The 26,517-nt window shown below is 44.3% G+C and overlaps 1 protein-coding gene across 4 annotated transcripts; it reads left to right on the top strand.

Annotated features, from left to right (window-relative positions):
• Positions 1 to 387: 387 nt before the first annotated feature.
• Positions 388 to 26,343, top strand: LOC110532725 (polypeptide N-acetylgalactosaminyltransferase 6). 4 transcript variants are annotated; one of them, XM_036988781.2, is made up of 12 exons: positions 388 to 805; positions 5,303 to 5,538; positions 5,668 to 5,951; positions 6,931 to 7,103; positions 10,198 to 10,347; positions 17,535 to 17,769; positions 18,554 to 18,671; positions 20,333 to 20,533; positions 21,301 to 21,432; positions 21,558 to 21,662; positions 21,883 to 22,041; positions 23,830 to 26,343. In XM_036988781.2, the coding sequence occupies exons 2-12, from the start codon at positions 5,332 to 5,334 to the stop codon at positions 23,941 to 23,943; spliced, it is 1,878 nt and encodes a 625-aa protein (XP_036844676.1). In that variant the 5' UTR covers positions 388 to 805; positions 5,303 to 5,331; the 3' UTR covers positions 23,944 to 26,343. The 4 variants fall into 4 exon arrangements, 2 of the variants coding, with proteins under 2 accessions (XP_036844676.1, XP_036844677.1); XM_036988782.2 differs by having other exon boundaries at positions 603 to 805; positions 5,306 to 5,538; XR_016483426.1 differs by lacking the exon at positions 18,554 to 18,671 and having other exon boundaries at positions 554 to 805.
• The last annotated feature ends 174 nt before the right edge of the window (positions 26,344 to 26,517 follow it).

Below are 26,517 nucleotides of genomic sequence, written 5' to 3'. Positions count from 1 at the left end.
TATGTTGAAGTAATGGCTGTGTTAACTTAGACCACAGCATTCTATGCTGAGCATTAATTAAACAATGTGTCACGCCCTGACCATAGAGAGCCCTCGGTTCTCTATGGTGTTTAGATCAGAGCGTGACTGGGGGGGTTATCTAGTTTATAGATTTCTAGGTTGGTGGTTTGTGTGGTTCCCAATTAGAGGCAGCTGGTAATCGTTGCCTCTAATTGGGGATCATATTTAGGTAGGCTTTTTCCCCACCAGCATTTGTGGGATATTGTTTGTGTCAGTGTGTTTGAGCACTACGTCGTCACGGTCTTTGTCAATTTTTGTTTCACTTTGTAATTAAAGATGTGGAACTCAATTCACGCTGCGCCTTGGTCCGATCATTTTCAAGAACGTGACACAATGTGAATTATTTTTCCAGCTGCCAAATGGCTAATCTAATCGTTTTGAAAATCAGAGTGATTTTGATGTAGAATAAATTAATCTAGGCTTCAGGTGTTTTAAAGTTGTATTCCTGGTTGCAAAGTAACGGTAGACAAGCCCATAGACATGACGGACTGTCACAGTCCGCTCTGTGTCAGTGACGTGGAGTTAGTTTTCTTTAGGACCCTGCAGACGGCAGTTAATCAGTTCAACGAATGGCACCTGTTCTGTTCAAAGGGGAAATCGGGAGGCCACGGTGTTGGTGCTAGTGTATCCTTTTCGCGCTGAGTAAAATAAACTTTTAAAATGAATACCTACGTCTATCTTATTTGCAATACTAACTAAAGAGCGTCGCAAAGCCGTCTCTTCAAATTTGTGAACAGGTTCCAAGGTAAGAAAGAAAGCTCTCCGGGAGACAACGCATCATTGCATCTGTCTTGTATCGTACTATGAACGGTTTTTTCCCTTATGCACCAGAACGGCTACATTTGTATTGCAATAAAGTTATGTTACTGTATGTAATTTCCTGTGATACACTTATACAACAAGAAACGATAGGGATAGTGGCTGCTTATGTTATTTTATCCTATGTCATACATTTAGTTATTTTGTTGTTTGTGTAAATCACAAAGGGAAAGCTTACTTTTTAAAACTAGCTCTAGTCATATTTTATACGCTATAGTCAAATACTTCCTGATCATTTTGTCACAACCAATTTCCTGCTTCTAGCATCATCTTACAACGACGAGCTGGAACAGATCTTAGATGAGGCAACGTGTTTAAAAACCACTCAAATTTACTTGGGAATTAAATGAGTTCAGTTTAGGGCTTACAGTGCCTTCAATAATTCTATGGTTATTTACTTTCAAAAGCCTATTTGGTATAGTAGTGTAACAATGTTGCAGTTTCATGTTCTTGTGGTGTCTATAGTATCTAGCCGTAGTATGGATGGTATACATCACTCCTCACCGCTGTTGCCAACCCTTTGTACTGTTTCCGGTATGTAAATGACTGGTTAACCAGATTTATTCGTGGTCTTCCTATTCTCACTGCATAGTGCTATTTGGATAATACACAATTTATATAGTGCTTTACAACAGTAGAAACTAAACATAAAAAGGAGATTAAAACAAAACAACACCAGACTAACATCAGAAAGAAACAGAAGGGGTATGGCTAATGGAGGGCATGAGTGAACGAGTAGGTGTTGTGTGTCAGGGGGAGTGTGTGGGGTGGGGGGGGGTTAAGCTTAGGCCATGGTGAACAGGTGAGGCTTTAAGAGGGACTGGAAGATGGTGATGGTCTCAGTCATGGTTGGAGCAACCCTGGAAAAGGCCCTGTCACCAAAACACTGGACCTTGGACCTGGGAAGCAGCAAGGTGGCCTGCTGTGGTGGAACAGAGCTAGTTGGAGCTTATGGAGGGAGCTTGAGTTGCATTTGTCGAGATGGGAGATGAACGCGTGGATCAGGTTTTTAGCAGCAGGACAGGAAAGGGAGGACCTGACTTTGGCATTAATGCTGAGGTGGAAGAATGAGGTTTTGACAGTCTGTCGGGATATGGTGGATGAAGGAGAGGGTGGAGTCCAGGATTATGCCAAGGTTGCATGTGTGTGGAGAGGGAGAGACAATGGTATCATCAATGGTTTCCAACTTTGCTGAGTGTGGTTTTGGTTCCTATGAGGAAGTTCGGTTTTTGTCACTGTTTAGCTTGAGGAAGTTGTGTTGCATTCAGGTTTGTATTTCAGAGGCAGTATTCAATGTGGGTCAGAAGTGGGTTGAGGAAGGACTTGGTGCTGAGGTAGCTCTGGGTGGCGTTGGCGTAACAAAGGAAGTCAAGGTTGAATGGCAGAGGATCTGACCGGGGGGGGACCCAGCACAGAGCCCTGTTACGGCCCTTCCAAACAGTGCAGATTATATCAAAATAATATCAAAATACACGATGAGTAACAATAACTTTATATACACAAAGTACCAGTACAGAGTTGATGTGCAGTGGTACGAGTGCCCCCAACACCACTTCACCAGGTAGTTGAGGTAGATAAACTCAGCAAAAAAAGAAACGTCCCTTTTTCAGGACCCTGTCTTTCAAAGTTAATTTGTAAAAATCCTAATAACTTCACAGATCTTCATTGTGAAGGGTTTAACCATTGTTCCCCATGCTTGTTCAATGAACCATAAACAATTAATGAAAATGCACGTGTCGTGAAGACATTGACAGCTTACAGAAGGTAGGCAATTAAGGTCACAGTTATCAAAACTGAGGACACTAAAGAAGCCTTTCTACTGACTCTGAAAAACACAAAAAGAAAGATGCACAGGGTCCCTGCTCATCTGTGTGAACTTGCCTTAGGCATGCTGCAAGGAGGCATGATGACTGCAGATGTGGCCAGGGCAATAAATTGCTATGTCCGTACTGTGAGGTGCCTAAGACAGCACTACAGGGAGACAGGACAGACAGCTGATCATCCTCGCAGTGGCAGACCACGTGTAACAACATCTGCACAGGATTGGTACATCCGAACATCACACCTGCGGGACAGGTACAGGATGACAACAACAACTGCCCGAGTTACACCAGGAACGCACAATCCATCCATCAGTGCTCAGACTGTCTGCAATAGGCTGAGAGAGGCTGGACTGAGGGCTTGTAAGCCTGTTGTAAGGCACGTCCTCACCAGACTCCACCGGCAACAACGTCGCCTATGGGCACAAACCCACCGTCGCTGGACCAGACAGGACTGGCAGAAAGTGCTCTTCACTGACGAGTTGCGGTTTTGTCTCACCAGGGGTGATGGTCGGATTCGCGTTTATCGTCGAAGGAATGAGCGTTACACCGAGGCCTGTACTCTGGAGCGGGATCGATTTTGGAGGTGGAGGGTCACAGCATCTTCGGACTGAGCTTGTTGTCATTGCAGGCAATCTCAACGCTGTACTCTGGCCTTCTTTAAGATGGGGGTGACTGCAGCTGTTTTGTAGTCTGACGACACAGCTCCATGGGTGAGGGAGAGGTTGATGTACAGTAGGTAAGATCTGGACAGAGAGCAGGCAGGCAGGCTTCAATGAGAACTGTGGGTAGAGGATCCAGGGAGCAGGTTGTAATCTTCGATGGCATGACGAGTTTTGAGATCTAGGGAGAGTCAATGGGGGGAGAATGTGGAGAGTCGGTTTCAGAGGTGACTGTTGGGAGGTTGACGGGGAGGGGCAGCAGAGGCAGATTGATCGGTCAGTGATGTTTATTTTGGTGATCTTGACAAACTAAAGGAAGGAGTTGCAGAGTTCAGTGGAGGGCTGAAGTAGTTTGCTTACTTATATTTGGCCTAGCATTCACTGATAGTCATACAATGATGGCTTTGAAGTACAGTATTGTTATAGTACAAATTCAGTCTATTATTTGTTAATAAAAAAGTTGTCCAAGAACTTTGTAACAAAATATTAACATTTTGACATCTGGATTGTTATTTGTTACGGTTCAAACATAAATGACATTTTATTGGAAGGGCAAACTTTATATTAGAAGTTGTTCTGAACACATTTTCCAGACTACATGGTAGAACTAGAAAGAGTCCTCTTTCTTCACATGGCATGTAACTGACGTCCAGCATAAAAACAAGCCAAACAGACTGTTAACATTCCACATTCGAGTCAGTAGTGCTCTGTGTGGCCAATGTTGGGCACTTGAACCACGAGAGTGTGTTGAATCAATGATGGAAGTAGGCTTTCTTTGAGAGGACTGGCTTAAATGAATGAGAGTTTTTAAGAGGTCCTAAGCCGTGTTCACCGAAGCCTGTCATTATTGTGATTGATAGCCCCTCATAAAGCAGGATGTGTTGAATAGCCTGAGTCCAATATCTGTTTGTGTGGTCTTACCAGCTCCATTGAATGACTAATGGATTTGTCACGACAGCACAAACCAAGCCATATTCACTAGGAACGATTCAAAATCAAATGTTTTTTGTCACATGCACCGAATACAGCCGTTGTAGACCTTACAGTGAAATGTTTACTTACAAGCCGTTAAACAACAATGCAATTTTAAGAAAAATAATTGTTAAAAGTATTTTCTGAAATAAACTGAAGTAAAAAATTACAAAGAAAATAGAAAAATAACAAATAATTAATGGCTAGTTGTGGAGCTGAATTTATCCAGGTGTGTTTGTCATTAGTCGTGTGTGTGTGTGTGTTATGTGAGGCGTCATTCATTAATGTGTGTGGGAGCTGCTCAGTCAGCCGACAGGTGAAGGCCCACAAGGTGACACGCACATCCGGGAGGGGAGGGTATGACCGGTGTTTACTTGGACAGGTGTGTTCTTGGCTGGAGCAGGTGAGTGCAGGCAGGTATGATTTGAATTTAAAGTGGACACATTTGAAATACATAGTTGCTTCAGCCAATTGAAATCAACAATAAAATGGTAAAAATGATTGAAGACAACAGACATATTGTGGTTCTCAGGTGTTAATAAGTCCAGGGGTGTTCTCTGGCTGGAGCAGGTGTTAATAGGTCACTCTCTTCTCTCTACTCACGCCGCGTGTGTGTTGTGTATGTGTGTGTGGCTATTCCTCTGGGACTCCTCGTCCACCCAGGAAAGAGAAAGCGAGAGAGAGAGAGTAGCTATGACAGTGGATGAGTGCTATGAGAGTTGCTAGGTACACACATAGTACAGGCTGGTTAAGAAGAGCTGACTGGTCCACATCTTTTGAGATTTGGCAGGTAGTTATTATAGACATCTGTTTTTGGGTAGAACTACATTTTAAAACTGCAATAGATTCACCTTGGTAATGAAAATATTTAAGAAAATTGCAGATATTCTTGAATAGCTCTTTGCTGCCATTACTAAATAATACCTCCTGTTTTAAATTAACTATCTATTTTCTCCCCCCTCTTTCCAGCAGCGGCCATTTTGCATTGACCCACCACCATGCGTCTGTTCCTGCGTCGGCGCTTGTCCCTCCTGAAGCTGGCCCTGGCTGGGGGGACTCTGTTTATGGTTGTCCTTGTCATCCTCCAGAAAGACGTGGGTATCAGCTCCAACTCTGTCCAGGACCCCTGGTTCCAAGACCTGGTGGAACGCAAGGAGAGAGTGCTGGTGATGGTCCGAGGAGCAGTCAACAACCTGGGCTTCCAGGTACCTTTATGAGTCCTTTTGGTGGGGGGGGCTAGAGTAGTACAGTGGGTGGGCTTTTGTTTTATTTTTCTTGCATTATATAATAATTTAAATAAAATGAAGAAAACAAATAATAACCTGGGCTTCCAGATTGGAGCTCCCCAGCCTCCACCAGTAGAGGAGCAGCAGGCCACCTCAGACCGCAACTGTCCTCCAGGTCACTACACCCAAGCAGAGTTGAAGCCAGTCCTGGAGAGGCCCCAACAGGACCCCCAGGGGCCCGGGGCAGATGGGACAGGCTATGAGAAAGACAAGATGACACCAGAGGAGGAGAAAGAGAAGGAAGATGGGATGACTGTTAACTGTTTCAACCAGTTCTCCTCCGACAGGATCTCCCTCAGCCGTAGCCTAGGAGACGACACCCGGCCACCAGAGTAAGACTATGTCCCAATTATCTCTCCTTCTTGTTCACTTCCCTTCACTGATTTGGAAGGACATGGCTTGTGTAAGAAATGTGGTAGAAGCTCCCATTAGCCCATGTCTCCTCCAATCCAATGCTTTTAGACTGACTGTTTTTTCCTAAAAGCTTTCAAGTTATATTTCAATCACTTTGGTTATACTACCGGTCAAAAGTTTTAGGACACCTACTCATTCAAGCGTTTGTCTTTATTTTTTACTCTTTTCAACATTGTAGAATAATGGTGAAGACATCAAAACTATGAAATAACACATATGGAATCATGTAGTAACCCAAAAAGTGTTTAAAAAATCAAAATATATTTCATATTTGAGATTCTTCAAATGGCCACCCTTTGCCTTGATGACAGCTTTGCACACTCTTGGCATTCTCTCAACCAACTTCATGAGGTAGTCACCTGGAATGCATTTCAATTAACAGGTGTGCCTTTTTTTAAAGTTAATTTGTGGAATGCAAATTAATGCATTTGATGCCAATCAGTGGTGTTGTGACAGGTCTGAAACCAACAGGACCCTAAACAGCTTCTACCCCCAAGCCATAAGACTACAAAGTAGTTTGTTAAATAGTCTGGGTAGCTATTGATGAACTATCTACAATGACCTATTTTTGACAATAACTCTTTTGACTCATCCCATACGCTGCAGCTACTGTTTTGTCTATCCTGTTGCCTAGTCACTTTACCTAAATCTATATATCTACCTCGTACCACTGCACATCAACTCGGTACTGGTACTCTGTATATATAGCCAAGTTATCGTTACTCATTGTGGATTTATTCCTTGTGTTATTATTTAAAACATGTTCTCTCTAAATTGTAGGGAAGGGCCAATAATTAAGCAGTTCACTGTTAGTCTGTAAATCTGTTGTTTGCGACGCATGTGACAAATACAATTTGGTTTGATTTGACACAGTCTTGCCCTTTCTTTTCTTCCCAGGTGTGTGGAGCGTAAGTTCCGCCGCTGCCCTCCTCTCCCCACCACCAGTGTAATCATAGTGTTCCACAACGAGGCCTGGTCCACCCTGCTGCGTACAGTCTACAGTGTCCTCCACACCTCCCCTGCTGCCCTGCTCACTGAGATCATCATGGTGGACGACGCCAGCACTGCAGGTTGAAATCTTTCAGGGCTTTACAGTTGCCTAGCTACAGTCCTGTTAATGACATGGGGCAAAACTTAGGGCAGTGATAATTGATCAATTCATATAATTGATTAGTGGACCATGCCAGCACCACAGGTGGGCATGAGGGCTCAAGAACTGGAGCCTGACACCATGGGTGGACTAAGAGTAGGAGATAGATAGGCCTTGGTTTAGAGCTTGACGCCACTAGGCCTTGCTTGACACCACCGGCTCTTAGAGTAAAACATACTGCGGGGCCTGGGTCGTTCATTAGGACACATCTTATCCAAGCATTTTGCCATAGATAATTAAATTAATTCCTTGTTTCTGAGCGCGTTCTTCGATTTCTTGTCTATGGATCACAACTCCGTTTCGGAGCAAAGCATGTGTGACTTCCTTTACCCAGGCAGCTCAATTCAGATCTTTTTCACTTATTGGTCTTTTGACCAATTGGATCTGAAAAATATCTGATGTGAAAACATCTGATGAGATTGGTCAAAAGACCAATAAGTGGGGAAAATATTGCTGCCTGTGTAAACGCAGCCTACTATTATTATTAGACTGTTAACGTGTCAATGACTGTGATCATCTCATTCTGAAACTGGGTGTTCCCTTATGAACAGGAAGTGACATTGGCATAGCGTCAGTAATAAAGACTAAAAGAGGAGGGTTGGTTAACTACAGTATAACTGCTCCTGGACCTTGGAACCGCTTCTATCTCCTCCCGTCTGTATCGGTTCAGTTTAATCTCCCTGTTTTAACGACCGTCTTTTCTAAATATGACTGGATGTGGTCGCATGTGGTAACATTCCTATGCCATCACATTTAGACAGCATGTGGGAACATTCCTATGCCATCACATTTAGACAGCGTGTGGTAACAGTCCTATGCCATCACATTTAGACAGCATGTGGTAACATTCCTATGCCATCACATTTAGACAGCGTGTGGTAACAGTCCTATGCCATCACATTTAGACAGCATGTGGTTACAGTCCTATGCCATCACATTTAGACAGCATGTGGTTACAGTCCTATGCCATCACATTTAGACGGCGTGTGGTTACAGTCATATGCCATCACATTTAGACAGCATGTGGTTACAGTCCTATGCCATCACATTTAGACAGCATGTGGTTACAGTCCTATGCCATCACATTTAGACAGCATGTGGTTACATTCCTATGCCATCACATTTAGACAGCGTGTGGTAACATTCCTATGCCATCACATTTAGACAGCGTGTGGTAACAGTCCTATGCCATCACATTTAGACAGCATGTGGTTACAGTCCTATGCCATCACATTTAGACAGCATGTGGTAACAGTCCTATGCCATCACATTTAGACAGCATGTGGTAACAGTCCTATGCCATCACATTTAGACAGCGTGTGGTAACATTCCTATGCCATCACATTTAGACAGCGTGTGGTAACAGTCCTATGCCATCACATTTAGACAGCATGTGGTTACAGTCCTATGCCATCACATTTAGACAGCATGTGGTTACAGTCCTATGCCATCACATTTAGACAGCATGAGGTTACAGTCCTATGCCATCACATTTAGACAGCGTCTGGTTACAGTCCTATGCCATCACATTTAGACAGCCTGTAGTTACAGTCCTATGCCATCACATTTAGACAGTATGTGGTAACATTCTTATGCCATCACATTTAGACAGCGTGTGGTTACATTCCTATGCTATCACATTTAGACAGCGTGTGGTTACAGTCCTATGCCATCACATTTAGACAGCGTGTGGTTACAGTCCTATGCCATCACATTTAGACAGCGTGTGGTTACAGTCCTATGCCATCACATTTAGACAGCGTGTGGTAACAGTTCTATGCCATCACATTTCGACAGCGTGTGGTTACAGACCTATGCCATCACATTTCGACAGCGTGTGGTTACAGTCCTATGCCATCACATTTAGACAGCGTGTGGTTACAGTCCTATGCAATCACATTTAGACAGCGTGTGGTTACAGTCCTATGCCATCACATTTAGACAGCGTGTGGTTACAGTCCTATGCCATCACATTTAGACAGCGTGTGGTTAGTCCTATGCCATCACATTTAGACAGCGTGTGGTTACAGTCCTATGCCATCACATTTAGACAGCGTGTGGTAACAGTCCTATGCCATCACATTTCGACAGCGTGTGGTTACAGTCCTATGCCATCACATTTCGACAGCGTGTGGTTACAGTCCTATGCCATCACATTTCGACAGCGTGTGGTTACAGTCCTATGCCATCACATTTCGACAGCGTGTGGTTACAGTCCTATTCCATCACATTTAGACAGCGTGTGGTTACAGTCCTATGCCATCACATTTAGACAGCGTGTGGTTACAGTCCTATGCCATCACATTTAGACAGCGTGTGGTCACAGTCCTATGCCATCACATTTCGACAGCGTGTGGTTACAGTCCTATGCCATCACATTTCGACAGCGTGTGGTTACAGTCCTATGCCATCACATTTAGACAGCGTGTGGTTACAGTCCTATGCCATCACATTTAGACAGCGTGTGGTTACAGTCCTATGAACACACCCCTGCTCTCTGTCAGTTCCCTAGAGATGTTGCTCTAATGCTGTGTTCCTAACATCTTGTAAATACAAGTATACGACCGGGAAAAATTCACTTGAATGCCCCTCTAACCTGTGGAAAATACGTCTATCATGGCTGAGCTCAGATTTCTCCCACATGCTGAACTCGGACGTCACATACAGTACTAAGGAAATTACCTCCAAAAGCGTTTTCGGCAATAAACAACAACAAAACATTATAACATGATCTATTAATATCGTTTTTCAACACTATCATTTGTTTACGAGCATGATAGCTGTACTTTTAGTTTATGGTTGACGCAGCTTGCTTGCCATTTCGCCAATAGGCGTTTTCAAGGAGTTCAAAGCATGTGAACACACACAACTCGTTCCCATTTTACAAGTAGTATTTTGTGAGTTTCCCGTTTTGTTTTGAACGCAGCATTAACCTTCTGTCATTAAGCCCCATGCTCCAGACCACCTGAAGAAAATAATTTAATATCAGGTATGTGTTTCCTTCTTCCTACCAGAGCACCTAGGGACTCGGCTGGATGAGTATGTGAAACAGCTGAATATAGTGAAGGTGGTGAGACAGCAGGAGAGGAAGGGCCTGATCACAGCCAGGCTCCTGGGGGCCAGAGGGGCACTGGGACAGACACTCACCTTCCTGGACGCACACTGTGAGTAGTGATGGTTGGATGAAAGAATGAATTCTGGGTGGCCCATTGAGAGAGTCTCACCTTCCTGGACGCACACTGTGAGTAGTGATGGGTGGATTAATTAATTAATGAATACTGGCCCAGGGAATGGGAGGCCCAGGGACAGACACTCTCCTTCCTGGATGCACACTGTGACTAGCTACTGTATATGCAAGAGTTGGTATGGTTTCAAATCAAGCCACGACCTCCTCATCCTACCTAGGTGGAGGGGGTAAAATGGAAGGATAGGTGGAGGGGGTCAAATGGAAGGATAGGTGGAGGGGTCAAATGGAAGGATAGGTGGAGGGGGTCAAATGGAAGGATAGGTGGAGGGGGTCAAATGGAAGGATAGGTGGAGGGGGTCAAATGGAAGGATAGGTGGAGGGGGTCAAATGGAAGGATAGGTGGAGGGGGTCAAATGGAAGGATAGGTGGAGGGGGTCAAATGGAAGGATAGGTGGAGGGGGTCAAATGGAAGGATAGGTGGAGGGGGTCAAATGGAAGGATAGGTGGAGGGGGTCAAATGGAAGGATAGGTGGAGGGGGTCAAATGGAAGGATAGGTGGAGGGGGTCAAATGGAAGGATAGGTGGAGGGGGTCAAATGGAAGGATAGGTGGAGGGGGTCAAATGGAAGGATAGGTGGAGGGGGTCAAATGGAAAGATAGGTGGAGGGGTCAAATGGAAGGATAGGTGGAGGGGGTCAAATGGAAGGATAGGTGGAGGGGGTCAAATGGAAGGATAGGTGGAGGGGGTCAAATGGAAGGATAGGTGGAGGGGGTCAAATGGAAAGATAGGTGGAGGGGTCAAATGGAAGGATAGGTGGAGGGGTCAAATGGAAGGATAGGTGGAGGGGTCAAATGGAAGGATAGGTGGAGGGGTCAAATGGAAGGATAGGTGGAGGGGGTCAAATGGAAGGATAGGTGGAGGGGGTCAAATGGAAGGATAGGTTGAGGGGGTCAAATGGAAGAATAGGTGGAGGGGTCAAATGGAAAGATAGGTGGAGGGGGTCAAATCTGGTCCTTCTGCCCCTGAACAGGCAGTTAACCCACTGTTCCTAGGCTGTCATTGAAAATAAGAATTTGTTCTTAACTGACTTGCCTAGTTAAATAAAGGTTAAAAAATAAAAAATAAAAAAAAATGGAAGGATAGGTGGAGGGGGTCAAATAGTTCCCATGAGATCAATCCATTTACAACCATTGTGCTACATCTGTATTTTTTTATAATGTTTAGTACAGATGAACTACCTATAATCTAATAACTGAGTTTATAAACTACTTTTAAACCCTTTATAAATCATGTTATGTATATATTATTGTAAAGTGTTAAAGGTATGTGGTAGATTTTCTAATGTGTTTATGTTTGTACCAAGAAGTTTCCCTGCTGTCTGCCTGTGATATTTATATAGAGTTATTTAAAGCAGTGTTTCCTGGTCCTGGTCCTGGTCCTCAGGAATCAAAGGGGTGGACATTAGAGTTGTTGCCCTCGCACCTCATACACCTGATTGAGATCATCAAATTGATGACTTGATTAGTGTAATGAAGTGTGTTAGTGCTAGAGCAAAAGCAGAAATGTTGGAGTCCCAAATACCAATATTGGGAAAAAGACCCAATGCAGCAGTTTTTATATCAAATAATTTGGGCAACAATGAATTACCTTACTGTAAAAGATTTCCATTAAAATGGTCAAAACTAGCTTTTTAGCAAAAAAGTGGTCTGAGTGGAAGGGGGAAAACTAGCTGTTATTGGCAGAGGTTTGGAACTCTTTTTGTTATTGGTCTATTAACCAATTTACTGCAAAGTGATGTCACCATGGAAAGTTGAAACTCCCGACCACACAAACCTTCTGATTTAAAAGGTCCTGTGTAGATGTGTGTTTTCAACCAAAAACTATCAGGAAAGAACACTGATAAATAAAATAGTGGTTAGTGGCCTTAGGTCAGGACTAGTCGGTTTGTCTCAGTTAGATGTCCGTCGTAGATTGGGGTTCTCTTAGTAGTCAACAGTTGAAACCTGTTCTTCGGGTTACCCTGCTAGAACCTAGATGTGCGACACCATTCCACTCACGTATGCTTAGAGAGATGTAAAGTGGACTATAAATCCAGATACAAGGTGATAAAGGCATTGCATGGATATATATATATATACAGTGCCTTGCGAAAGTATTCGGCCCCCTTGAACTTTGCGACCTTTTGCCACATTTCAGGCTTCAAACATAAAGATATAAAATTGTATTTTTTTGTGAAGAATCAACAACAAGTGGGACACAATCATGAAGTGGAACGACATTTATTGGATATTTCAAACTTTTTTAACAAATCAAAAACTGAAAAATTGGGCGTGCAAAATTATTCAGCCCCCTTAAGTTAATACTTTGTAGCGCCACCTTTTGCTGCGATTACAGCTGTAAGTTGCTTGGGGTATGTCTCTATCAGTTTTGCACATCGAGAGACTGAATTTTTTTCCCATTCCTCCTTGCAAAACAGCTCGAGCTCAGTGAGGTTGGATGGAGAGCATTTGTGAACAGCAGTTTTCAGTTCTTTCCACAGATTCTCGATTGGATTCAGGTCTGGACTTTGACTTGGCCATTCTAACACCTGGATATGTTTATTTTTGAAGCATTCCATTGTAGATTTTGCTTTATGTTTTGGATCATTGTCTTGTTGGAAGACAAATCTCCGTCCCAGTCTCAGGTCTTTTGCAGACTCCATCAGGTTTTCTTCCAGAATGGTCCTGTATTTGGCTCCATCCATCTTCCCATCAATTTTAACCATCTTCCCTGTCCCTGCTGAAGAAAAGCAGGCCCAAACCATGATGCTGCCACCACCATGTTTGACAGTGGGGATGGTGTGTTCAGCTGTGTTGCTTTTACGCCAAACATAACGTCTTGCATTGTTGCCAAAAAGTTCAATTTTGGTTTCATCTGACCAGAGCACCTTCTTCCACATGTTTGGTGTGTCTCCCAGGTGGCTTGTGGCAAACTTTAAACGACACTTTTTATGGATATCTTTAAGAAATGGCTTTCTTCCTGCCACTCTTCCATAAAGGCCAGATTTGTGCAATATACGACTGATTGTTGTCCTATGGACAGAGTCTCCCACCTCAGCTGTAGATCTCTGCAGTTCATCCAGAGTGATCATGGGCCTCTTGGCTGCATCTCTGATCAGTCTTCTCCTTGTATGAGCTGAAAGTTTAGAGGGACGGCCAGGTCTTGGTAGATTTGCAGTGGTCTGATACTCCTTCCATTTCAATATTATCGCTTGCACAGTGCTCCTTGGGATGTTTAAAGCTTGGGAAATCTTTTTGTATCCAAATCAGGCTTTAAACTTCTTCACAACAGTATCTCGGACCTGCCTGGTGTGTTCCTTGTTCTTCATGATGCTCTCTGCGCTTTTAACGGACCTCTGAGACTATCACAGTGCAGGTGCATTTATATGGAGACTTGATTACACATAGGTGGATTGTATTTATCATCATTAGTCATTTAGGTCAACATTGGATCATTCAGAGATCCTAACTGAACTTCTGGAGAGAGTTTGCTGCACTGAAAGTAAAGGGGCTGAATAATTTTGCACGCCCAATTTTTCAGTTTTTGATTTGTTAAAAAAGTTTGAAATATCCAATAAATGTCGTTCCACTTCATGATTGTGTCCCACTTGTTGTTGATTCTTCACAAAAAAATACAGTTTTATATCTTTATGTTTGAAGCCTGAAATGTGGCAAAAGGTCGCAAAGTTCAAGGGGGCCGAATACTTTCGCAAGGCACTGTATATATATATATATATACTGTGGCCAGTTTATTAGTTAGTACCAGGTCAGACCCCCTAGCCTGAATACTTTGGTGCATGAAACATTGCTCAATTGGTATCAAGGGACCTAACGTGTTCCAGGAAAACCTTCCCCACACCATTATACTACCGCCACCAGCCTGTACCGTTGACACCAGGCAGGATGGGGCCATGAACTCATGCTGCTTACACCAAATCCTGACTCTGCCATCAGCATGACGCAACAGGAACCGGGATTCTTTGGACCAGGCAAAGTTTTTCCACTCCTCAATTGTCCAGTGTTGGTGATTGCGTGCCCACTGGAGCTGCTGCTTCTTGTTCTTGATAGGGAGTGGAACCCAGTGTGGTCGTCTACTGCAATAGCCCATCCATGACAAGGAACAACAAGTTGTGCATTCCGGGATGCTGTTCTGCACACCACTGTTTGTGGTCCGCTTGTTAGCTTGACCGATTCTTGCATTTCTCCTTCGATCTCTCATCAACGAGCTGTTTTCGCCGTTGACTGGATGGATGTTTTGTTTGTCGCAACATTCTCGGAGACGCAGCTTGTGATTGAAGAGCAGTAGACAAGGGACACATTGGAGGATAAAGTAGGTACTGTTTTGTTCTGCGTGAAAAGCCCAGGAGACCGGCTGTTTCTGAGATACTGTAACCGGCGAGCCTGGCACTAACGTTCATACAGTACCATGCTCAAAGTTGCTTAGGTCACTTGTTATGCCCATTCTAACGTTCAATCAAATAGTAGCTGAATGGCCCGACGCCTGTCTGCCTGCTTTATATAGCAAGTCGTGGCCACGTGACTCACTGTCTGTAGGAGCGAAACATTTTTGTAAACGTGTACATAATAAAGTGGCCACTGAGTTTATCCTACGAAGCAGGTTTGAGGAGTTAGCATAGGTAACTTAGCCTAGCGGTTAGAAAGTTGGGCCAGTAACCGAAAGGTGGCTAGTTTGAGTCACAGAGCCGATAAGGTGAAAAATCTGTCAGTGCCCTTTCTATGGCAACAAATCCTTCAGAACTAACCTGCCCCGGGGCAGGCTAACTCACGGCTAAACTTCCCTGAATGAAATTACTGAGCCATGAGTTGAGGACCAATGAAATCAGATTCCCTCCCTCTTGCAAAGATTGCATCATCATCCCCTTCATTTGAGGAAGTCTACTGATTTTTTAATATTTTATAAATGAAATGTTTTTTGTTGTTGTGTTAAAACATTTTAAAATATCACAATACACATTTAGTAATGACCGGATGTATTTTAAACTTCACGCAACGTAACGCTTTTGTATGACTTAATAAAAAAGAATTGACAAGAATGGGGGAGTAAATGTGGTTGTACATTGGTAAGCACACCAAAGACTGCATTAACCAATGTAAATGAACCATATGTTATCAAATAGAGAGGGCACTTCTAAAAGCCTGTTTCACACCAAGGCCTGCTGAGTTTGCACGATAACTGTCATTTCATTTTGATTTCGGCACAAATGAAAATGTAGCACTGACTCGCCCAATGGATTGGTGTTTCAGCGTTGTCTCAATGACGAGTTCTGCGTTCGACTAGCCATGTGCAACATGCACATGCAACGTTGCACAACATTCAAATAGAAAAGTATGGTGTCGAGAGTGTATATGATGTTCTGTCATGTAGAATTGGAAATGGAGTCAGCTTCATTCATAACATCTCTATCTGCAATGTTCCACAGCGTTTATCAGCTGAACCTCCTTTTTGTACTTTTGTTGTAAAAAAAGAAAAAGGAAAAAAGAAAGAATCTGAACACTACCCTCCTCTACCCTCCTCTCCTCTCCTCTCCCCTCCCCTCCTCTCACCCTCCTCTCCCCTCCTCTCACCCTCCTCTCACCCTCCTCTCACCCTCCTCTCCCTCCTCTCACCCTCCTCTCACCCTCCTCTCACCCTCCTCTCACCCTCCTCTCCCCTCCTCTCACCCTCCTCTCCTCTCCTCTCCTCTCCCCTCCCCTCCTCTCACCCTCCTCTCCCCTCCTCTCACCCTCCTCTCCCCTCCTCTCACCCTCCTCTCCTCTCCTCTCACCCTCCTCTCACCCTCCTCTCCCCTCCTCTCACCCTCCTCTCCCCTCCTCTCACCCTCCTCTCCCCTCCTCTCACCCTCCTCTCCTCTCCCCTCCTCTCACCCTCCTCTCCCCTCCCCTCCTCTCACCCTCCTCTCACCCTCCTCTCACCCTCCTCTCCCCTCCTCTCCTCTCCCCTCCTCTCACCCTCCTCTCACTCTCCTCTCACCCTCCTCTCACCCTCCTCTCACCCTCCTCTCACCCTCCTCTCCCCTCCTCTCCCCTCCTCTCACCCTCCTCTCCCCTCCTCTCCCCTCCTCTCACCCTCCTCTCCCCTCCTCTCCCCTCCTCTCACCCTCCTCTCCCCTCCTCTCACCCTCCTCTCCCCTCCTCTCCCCTCCTCTCCCCTCCTCTCACCCTCCTCTCACCCTCCTCTCCCCTCCTCTCACCCTCCTCTCACCCTCCTCTCCCCTCCTCTCATCCTCCCCTCCCCTCCTCTCCCCTCCTCTCACCCTCCTCTGACCCTCCCCTCCTCTCCCCTCCTCTCCCCTCCTCTCACCCTCCTCTCACCCTCCTCTCACCCTCCTCTCCCCTCCTCTCACCCTCCCCTCCCCTCCCCTCCTCTCCCCTCCTCTCACCCTCCCCTCCTCTCACCCTCCCCTCCTCTCACCCTCCCCTCCCCTCCTTTCACCCTCCTCTCACCCTCCTCTCACCCTCCTCTCCCCCTCCTCTCACCCTCCTCTCCCCTCCCCTCCTCTCCCCTCCTCTCACCCTCCTCTCACCCTCCCCTCCTCTCCCCTCCTCTCACCCTCCTCTCACCCTCCTCTCACCCTCCTCTCCCCTCCTCTCACCCTCCCCTCCCCTCCTCTCCCCTCCTCTCACCCTCCTCTCCCCTCCTCTCACCCTCCCCTCCCCTCCTCTCCCCTCCTCTCCCCTCCTCTCACCCTCCTCTCCCCTCCTCTCACCCTCCTCTCCCCTCCTCTCACCCTCCTCTCCCCTCCTCTCACCCTCCTCTCCCCTCCTCTCACCCTCCTCTCCCCTCCTCTCACCCTCCTCTCCCCTCCTCTCACCCTCCTCTCCCCTCCTCTCACCCTCCTCTCCCCTCCTCTCACCCTCCCCTCCCCTCCCCTCCCCTCCTCTCACCCTCCTCTCCCCTCCTCTCACCCTCCTCTCCCCTCCTCTCCTCTCCCCTCCCCTCCCCTCCTCTCACCCTCCTCTCACCCTACTCTCCCCTCCTCTCCCCTCCCCTCCCTTCCTCTCACCCTCCCCTCCCCTCCTCTCCCCTCCTCTCACCCTCCTCTCCCCTCCTCTCACCCTCCCCTCCCCTCCTCTCCCCTCCTCTCACCCTCCTCTCCCCTCCCAGGTGAGTGTTTCCATGGCTGGCTGGAGCCCCTGCTTGCACGTATCGTAGAGGAGCCCACAGCTGTGGTCAGCCCAGAAATCACCACAATCAACCTGAATAACTTTGCCTTCAACAAGCCTGTAGCCACCTCTAAGGCCCAGAACAGAGGAAACTTTGACTGGAGCCTCACCTTCGGCTGGGAGGGCATCCCCGAGCAGGAGAGGAACAGACGCAAAGACGAGACCTACCCCGTCAAGTAAGGGCTGGGGACCCACCAAACATAATTTACATCATTTATTTAATTTACCCTTTATTTAACCCCCTGCATAGTGATGTTAATGAAAAGCTCACAATTCAGCATGTATAGTAACTTCAATATTACAGTAACACTTTACACAATATTATCTCATGCTTTCAAACAGTGTTAATAAAGTGGAATATATCAAATGCCTAGTCTAAAACAGCCATATGCATGGAGTGTACAAAACAATATGAACACCTGCTCTTTCTATGACAGAATGACCAGGTGAAAGCTATGGTCACTTGTTAAATCCACTTCAATCGGTGTAGGTGCAAGGGAGAAGACGGGTTAAATCAATATTTTTAAGCCTAGAGACAATCGAGACATGGATTGTGTATGTGTGCCATTCAGAGGGTGAATGGGCAAGACAAAAGATATGTTCCTTTTGAACGGGGTATTGTAGTAGGTGCCAGGCGCACCGGTGTGTGTCAAACACTGCAATGCTGTTTTTCACGCTCCACAGTTTCCCCGTGCGTATCAAGAATGGCCCAGCACCCAAAAGACATCCAGCAAACTTGACACAACTGTGGGAGTCAACATGGGCCAGCATCCCTGTGGAACGCTTTCGATGCCCCCAACAAATTGAGGCTGTTCTGAGGGCAAAAGAGGGGGGGTGGGGTGCAACTCAATATTAGGAAGGCGTTCTTAATGTTTTGTACACTCGGTGTAATACAATATTATCTCATGCTTTTGCATTGCATTGACACCATGTGTCACCTCTACGGGTCTGTTCCTTCAGAACTCCAACGTTTGCCGGTGGTCTCTTCTCCATCTCCAAGAAGTATTTTGAACACATCGGAACGTACGATGACAAGATGGAGATCTGGGGGGGTGAGAATGTGGAGATGTCCTTTAGGGTTAGTTTCCCCTCTTCTCTTTCCTCTGACAGCGTTAATGAAGTGGGTTAGGGTTAGTTTCCCCTCTTCTCTTTCCTCTGACAGCGTTAATGAAGTGGGTTATGGTGTAGTTTCCCCTCTTTTCTTTCCTCTAACGGCGTTAATGAAGTGGGTAGGGGTTAGTTTCCCCTCTTCTCTTTCCTCTAACAGCGTTAATGAAGTGGGTAGGGGTTAGTTTCCCCTCTTCTCTTTCCTCTAACAGCGTTAATGAAGTGGAATTTATCAAGAACTTTAGCAAGTCTAAAACACTGCGCTATATGTAGAGAGTTGAGGCATTATGCTTTCTCAACGACATTCTGTTTCTGTTGATTATTACCTACAGTTAATTGGTTGAATGGTGTCATGTGACCTCAACATTGTATATGGCTCTGGTCTTAAATAATCTCCCTTGTTTCTACAAATCTCCCACCTTAATTGCACATGTTGGAGTGATTTGAAATGACATGTGCTGTAACATGTAAATGGTGTGAGCATGTATATCTGCAATGGGAATTTCCAGGTGAAGGAAAAAGGAAGGCAGTCATAGGTAGTCAATCAGTCTGGTTTATTACAAGTTGCAATCAGGAGACACCACCCAGCACAGAAGCAGGAAATGAAAGCAGGAAAGGAAATGTCTAACTGGCCTCTTGGAGACAGGCCCTCAATATCCTAATCAGACATACAGCCCCAAATGTTCTGTAAACACCAGCCCCAGAGGCTTCTGGGAAGTCAAAACAGAAAGACAGCTGCATTCCAAACACTTAACAGACATACCCTCTCCCCTCATCCCTCAAATTAAGTGGACACCTCTGATGATGTATCATGACGTCTGATGAGTATATACTTGCATGGCGAGGGAGGAAGGAAGTCATTTTAAATGGACCGCCCTTGCCCAGAAATTTGTCACTCGTTCATCCTGCGACGTTTGTGTTTTCAGCTTGTAGGTGTTTTATATGTGCTACAGTCAATTCTGATTGCATGTCTACTTATATTAACTAAATAATTATTAATATATACCTACTGTATGATAGCTAGCAAATTAATTAGCTAACTAGTGTTAGCCTGACTAGCTACTTCTGAAGAAGGAAAATGTTTTATTTCTACAAGTTCCAAAAGCTAACCAAACAAAAACATTACTTTTACGAGATGTGTTTGTGCATTAGTAGCACAATTTCTAACTTATTTACATTTGTTTTTACTTACACTTGTATGTTGACTCCATATTGACATTGAAGTTTTAAGTTTTGGCTGACTTTTCTTAGCAGATGTACAGTTCTGAGGTGTTTCAGGCCCTGAAGTGAACATAATTGTACACTCTCAAACTCCATTAAAAACAAGGGCTGAGGGGCTTACTTTGCTCCCTTGCTTGGCTAATCATTTGGACCGACAACATATATGGCCGCGGGGATTCCCCCAAGGGCATAGGGCGAGGGTAAGTGGACGAGGGTGTGTCTTTTATGAGTTTGAAACGCAGCCAATGACTTTGTCAGCTGCTGCAGGATCAGTGTTGTCATCAGAATGTCATCAATACAATTAGCAAATAATCGGTGTGTCCTTGGTCATTGTACCTCCAGTGACAAGGCAGGTCACTAAGTTATTCAGCTAACTGTTATCAACTTTCTGACATCACCCCCCTCCCCCAGGTGTGGCAGTGTGGGGGCCAGCTGGAGATCATTCCGTGTTCTGTGGTTGGTCACGTGTTCCGTACCAAGTCCCCCCACACCTTCCCTAAAGGCACCGAGGTCATCACACGGAACCAGGTACGATTAGCCGAGGTCTGGATGGACGACTACAAACGCATCTACTACCGACGCAACAGTAACGCTGCGAAGATGGCCAAAGAGGTATGTGCTCAGTCAACTCCAAGTGTCCTACTGCTAGATATAGTTAAGCACATTCTGGGTTCAGGGTTCAATTACTCCCAAGTTTCATAATACTATTAGATAATCTTGTTTTGCCAGATTTGGTAATGTCACATTCGCTCTACACAAAAGATCTTAATCAAGGCTCACTGTAAGCCAACACACTACTGCGCATAATGCGTGTCTGTACATACATCTGGAGCAGGCCCAAATACACTCTAATGAGTGGCTATATATGATATATGGGGTTAAAGTTACTCTCACTCATTTCAACTCCTCTGTCTGTTACAGAAAGGGTTTGGTGACACCTCAGAGTGTGTGAATCTGTGTTTTGCAGAAAGGGTTTGGTGATATCTCAGAGCGTGTGAATCTGTGTTTTGCAGAAAGGGTTTGGTGACATCTCAGAGCGTGTGAATCTGTGTTTTGCAGAAAGGGTTTGGTGACACCTCAGAGCGTGTGAATCTGTGTTTTGCAGAAAGGGTTTGGCGACATCTGAGCGTGTAAATCTGTGTTTTGCAGAAAGGGTTTGGTGACACCTCAGTGCGTGTGAATCTGTGTTTTGCAGAAAGGGTTTGGTGACATCTCAGAGTGTGTGAATCTGTGTTTTGCAGAAAGGGTTTGGTGACATCTCAGAGTGTGTGAATCTGTGTTTTGCAGAAAGGGTTTGGTGACATCTCAGAGTGTGTGAATCTGTGTTTTGCAGAAAGGGTTTGGTGACATCTCAGAGTGTGTGAATCTGTGTTTTGCAGAAAGGGTTTGGTGACATCTCCGAGCGTGTGAATCTGAGGGAGAGCCTACATTGTAAGAACTTCACTTGGTATTTGAATAATATCTACCCCGAGATGTTCATACCAGACCTCACCCCGACCAAGTTTGGAGCGGTAAGTCTCGTTCCCAAATCCCTTCAGGTGTACACAAACACACTCACTCAATGTAGTCATTTTCCGTTGTGCCTTAGGGACAACAGTGCATGTTTATTTGCTGTGTTGATATTGTGTTCGTGCAGATTAAGAACTCTGGGACTCAGAGCTGTCTGGATGTAGGAGAAAACAACCAAGGAGGTGGCTTTCCACTGATCATGTACACCTGCCACAACATGGGGGGCAATCAGGTACTGTACTGCCACTGTGGTACATGATGACTCAGTATCGACTCTCATTGAATTGGATGATGTCTCTTTTGGAACAAGTAGGCTTAATGTATTCAAGGCTTAATGTACCCTTACCATAAAGACTTTATACATTCTCTGTAAGCCTTCAGAAGGTTTTAAAAGGGACCCAGTTTTATAAGGAAAGTTCCTCAGTCTTTGTATCTCTTCTCTGTCACCCCAGTACTTTGAGTATACGTCCCATAAGGAGCTGCGTCACAACATAGGGAAGCAGCTGTGTCTGCAGGCCAACCCCCAGCCAGACCAGGTTAAGATAGAGCTCTGTACACTGAAGGGCCAAGGGACCAGTGTGGCCCCACAACAGGAGTGGCTCTTTACAGAGGTAAGGAAAATGACCTGGACAATCATGCACACATGCACACTCATACACAGTGCCTTCAAAGTATTATACTTTTATACTAAAAGGGCACTATCATCATTTTCACAAATTCACAGTATTATTCCAATCTCATAGTGTAGAAATATATACACAGTGTCTTCAGAAAGTGTTCACACCCCTTGACTCTTGACCATTCCACAGGTGCATGTTCATTAATTGTTTATGGTTCATTGAACATGCATGGGAAACAGTGTTTAAACCCTTTACAATGAATATCTGTGAAGGTATTTGGATTTTTACGAAATGTCTTTGAAAGACAGGGTTCTGAAAAAGGGACGTTTCTTTTTTTGCTAAGTTTAGTAACCCCAAAAAGTGTTAAGCAAATAAAAATGTTTTATATTTGAGATTCTTCAAAGTACCCACCCTCTGCCTTGGTAACAGCTTTACACACTCTTGCCATTCTCTCAACCAGCTTCACCTGGAATGCTTTTCCAACAGTCTTGAAGGAGTTCCCACATATGCTGAGCACTTGTTGGCTGCTTTTCCTTCACTATGCGGTCCAACTCATCCCAAACCATCTCAATTGGGTTGAGGTCGGGTGATTGTGGAGGCCAGGTCATCTGATGCAGCACTCCATCACTCTCCTTGGTCAAATAGCCCTCACACTGCCTGGAGGTGTGTTGGGTCATTGTCTTGTTGAAAAACAAATGATAGTCCCACTAAGCGGGATGGGATGGCGCATCGCTGCAGAATGCTGTGGTAGCCATAAAGGTTAGGTTTACCTTGAATTCTATATAAATAACCGACAGTGTCACCAGCAAAGCACCCCCACACCATCACACCACCTCCTGCTTCACGTTGGGAACCACACCTGTGGGAATCATCCGTTCACCTACTCTGCGTCTCACAAAGACATGGCGGTTGGAACCAAAAATCTCAAATTTGGTCTGTTTTGCACGTGTTTCTTGGCCCAAGCAAGTCTCTTCTTGTTATTGGTGTCCTTTTAGTTGTGGCTTCTTTGCAGCAATTAGACCATGAAGGCCTGATTGACACAGTTTCCTCTGAGAAGTTGATGTTGAGGTGTGTCTGTTACTTGAACTCTGTGAATAATTTATTTTGGCTGCAATTTCTGAGGCTGGTAACTAATGAACTTATCCTCTGCACAGAGGTAACTATGGGCCTTCCTTTCCTGTGGCGGTCCTCATTAGTGCCAGTTTCATCATAGCGCTTGTTGGTTTTTGTGACCGCACTTGAAGAAACTTTCAAAGTTCTTGAAATATTCGATATTGACTGACCTTCATGTCTTAAAGTAATGTTGGACTGTCGTTTCTCTTTGCTTATTTGAACTGTTCTTGCCATAATATGGACTTGGTCTTTTACCAAGTAGGCCTATCTTCTGTATACCACCCCTACCTTGTCACAACACAACTGATTGGCTCAAACGCATTAAGAAGTATCTCCTGTTAATTAATGAAATGCATTCCAGGTGACAACCTCAAGCAGCTGGTTGAGAGAATTCCAAGAGTGTGCAAAGCTGTCATCACGGCAAAGGGTGGCAAGTAGCCACCCTATTTGATATTTGTTTATCACTTTTTTTTGGTTACTACATGATTCCATATGTTATTTAATAGTTTTGATGTCTTCACTATTATTCTACAATGTAGAAAATAGTCAAAGTAAAGAAGAACCCTAGAATGACTAGGTGTGTCCAAACTTTTGACTGGTTCTGTATCTGTCCATAGCTGCAGTACATGGTCTGACTCTGTAGTGTTAACCCTCTGCCCTCTCCAGGAGAATCTCCTCCAGAACCCAGCCAGTGGAAAGTGCTTACTCCTGATAGGGAGCCAGATAGTGATGTACTACTGCAACACAGCTGATCTCAACCAGCACTGGACATTCAGTTGACCTCCCTGAACTTTAACCCCTGACCTTAACCATAACTAAAGCTTGTACTGGACCTTGACCCCTCTACCAGCCCATCCACCCATAGACTCAGGGTCAAGAAGGAAAGGCCAGTACCAGCTGAGGACAACAGGACAGGACCATATGCCGCTGAGAACACAAAATTGCTGACTTGAGAGGAATGAACTGGTAGAACATGGAGTACTGCATACCTATGTGAATGAGCTCAGGATTTAACCTCTGACTGTTTTAACTATATTTATGATGGAGACTCAGGAATGAAGGTGGTCTGGTTCCTTCTTGTGGTGGGGAGGGAACTGAACACTGCAGCCTGGGTTGTGTTCATTAGGGGAAGATATTTCGAAGCAGAGTGAAACTGTGATCTCCACTCCTACCTGAACTTGTCCAATGAGAACACAGATTTAAATTTGTTGCAAAACATTTTGCTACGGTATACCCTACTAAACATGACCCTGAACTGGCAGGCAGCGATATGCTCTACCCAGCTAATATGGTAGGAAGAGGTCCATCACTGACCACTAAAATCTTAAAACCTGTCCGTTCCGCCAGCGGAACCCCTCGCCAACAGCCAATGAAATTGCAGGGCGCCAAATACAAAACAACATCAATCTCATGAATCAAATTTCTCAAACATACAAGTATTACATTTTAAAATATTACATTTTAAAGATAAAATTCTCGTTAATCCAGCCACAGTGTCTGATTTCAAAAATGCTTTACAGCGAATGCTCCACAAACGATTATGTTAGATCACCACCAAGCCACAGAATAAACACAGCCATTTTTCCAGCCTAAGAGAGGAGTCACAAAAAGCACAAATAGAGATAAAATGAATCACTAACCTTTGATGATCTTCATCAGATGACACTCATAGGACTTCATGTTACACAATACATGTATGTTTTGTTCGGTAAAGTGCATATTTATATTAAAAAAATTAATTTTACATTGGCGCGTTACGTTCAGTAGTTCTAAAACATGCGATTTAGCTTAGAGACCCATCAAATTACACAAATACTCATAATAATAAACATTGATAAAAGGTACGACTATTATGCATGGAATTAGAGAAATACTTCTCCTTAATGCAACCGCTGTGTCAGATTTAAAAAAAACTTTACAGAAAAAGCAAACCATGCAATAAATCTGAGAACAGCGTTCACACAACAAAGAAGTCAAAGCGATATCCACCATATTGGGTCGTCAACATTAGTCATAAATAGCATTAGAAATATTCACTTACCTTTGATGATCTTCATCAGAATGCACTCCCAGGAATCTCAGGTCTACAATAAATGCTTGATTTGTTCGATAAAGTATATCCTTTTGTTAGGGCGTTTGGTAAGCAAATCCAAACGCGCGTGCAGTTCCAGCACAATGTCGGACGAAAAGTTCAAAAAGTGATATAACAGTCCGTAGAAACCTGTCAAACTAATTATAGGATGTTTTTAACATAAATGTTCAGTAATGTTCCAACCGGAGAATTGCTTTGTTTGTAGAAAAGCAATGTAACGAGAGGTAACTCTCTCGAGACCGCGCATCATGGGAACCAAGGCACTCTGCCAGACCACTGACTCAAACAGGTCTCATGAGCCCCTCCTTTATAGTAGAATCCTCAAACAAGTTTCTTAAGACGGTTGACATCTAGTGGAAACCTTAGGAAGTGAAAAATGACCCCATATACACTGTGTATTCGATAGGCCAAGCTTTGAAAACCTACAAGCCTCAGATTTCCCACTTCCTGGTTGGATTTTTCTCAGGTTTTCACCTGTCATATGAGTTCTGCTATACTCACAGACATAATTCAAACAGTTTTAGAAACTTCAGAGTGTTTTCTATCCAATACTACTAATAATATGCATATATTAGCATCTGGGACAGAGTATCAGGCAGTTTACTCTGGGCACCTTATTCATCCAAGCTACTCAATACTGCCCCCCTGTCACCAAGAAGTTAACAGAAGATCATTTTCTTTATACTCCAGATTTTAAATAATTGTTTTGTTTGTCTAATTTACACTATCTTTGTCAGGAAATTAATGTAGACATTGTGAATGTTGTTGCTAAGACAATGTAAATATCTGCCAAAGGGAGAGGTGTAAAAAAATGTTTAGCTTATTTGTCATAGTAAACTGACATACTGTATGTTCCTTACAGGATATACCAGAGGTAAAGGGATATTCAAAACATGACAAATATTCCTATAAACATATGAAGGATTGGAATGGAAATTGAATGAGTACTTTTGGTGGATTTTAATTTAGTTTAATTCTTGATTTATTAACATGCATTCAATACGACTTGTGATATCATTTTTTTATTTTTTATTTTACCATCTTTTGGCCACATTAAATGAATAAAAACAAGGAGATTGTGTATTACAGCCAGCATTTGATACCATGTCTTTCCAGCAGCGTCTACCAATGTAATACTTGGTTGGTTTCTAGCTCTTTGTTTTTTAGTTTTTTTTGTTCCTGGTTATGCACTACTTTACATATGGTACGAACTGAAAGTACTGTGTGTTCAAAATACAATGCTATTATGCAAATTGTCTGGC

Source organism: Oncorhynchus mykiss, chromosome 9 (assembly GCF_057628025.1).
Source record: "Oncorhynchus mykiss isolate SJ-2025 chromosome 9, ASM5762802v1, whole genome shotgun sequence".
NCBI lineage: Eukaryota > Metazoa > Chordata > Actinopteri > Salmoniformes > Salmonidae > Oncorhynchus > Oncorhynchus mykiss.
This window is presented reverse-complemented; position numbering and strand designations above follow the sequence as displayed.

What these genes read in the sequence shown, in the direction of transcription:
- LOC110532725 (XM_036988781.2), top strand. Translation starts at nt 5,332, where the DNA reads ATGCGTCTGTTCCTGCGTCGGCGCTTGTCCCTCCTGAAGCTGGCCCTG. An exon ending in TCAACAACCTGGGCTTCCAG is followed by an intron (nt 5,539 to 5,667) that starts GTACCTTTATGA and finishes CTGGGCTTCCAG; the next exon opens with ATTGGAGCTCCCCAGCCTCC. An exon ending in CCCCGACCAAGTTTGGAGCG is followed by an intron (nt 21,433 to 21,557) that starts GTAAGTCTCGTT and finishes GTGTTCGTGCAG; the next exon opens with ATTAAGAACTCTGGGACTCA.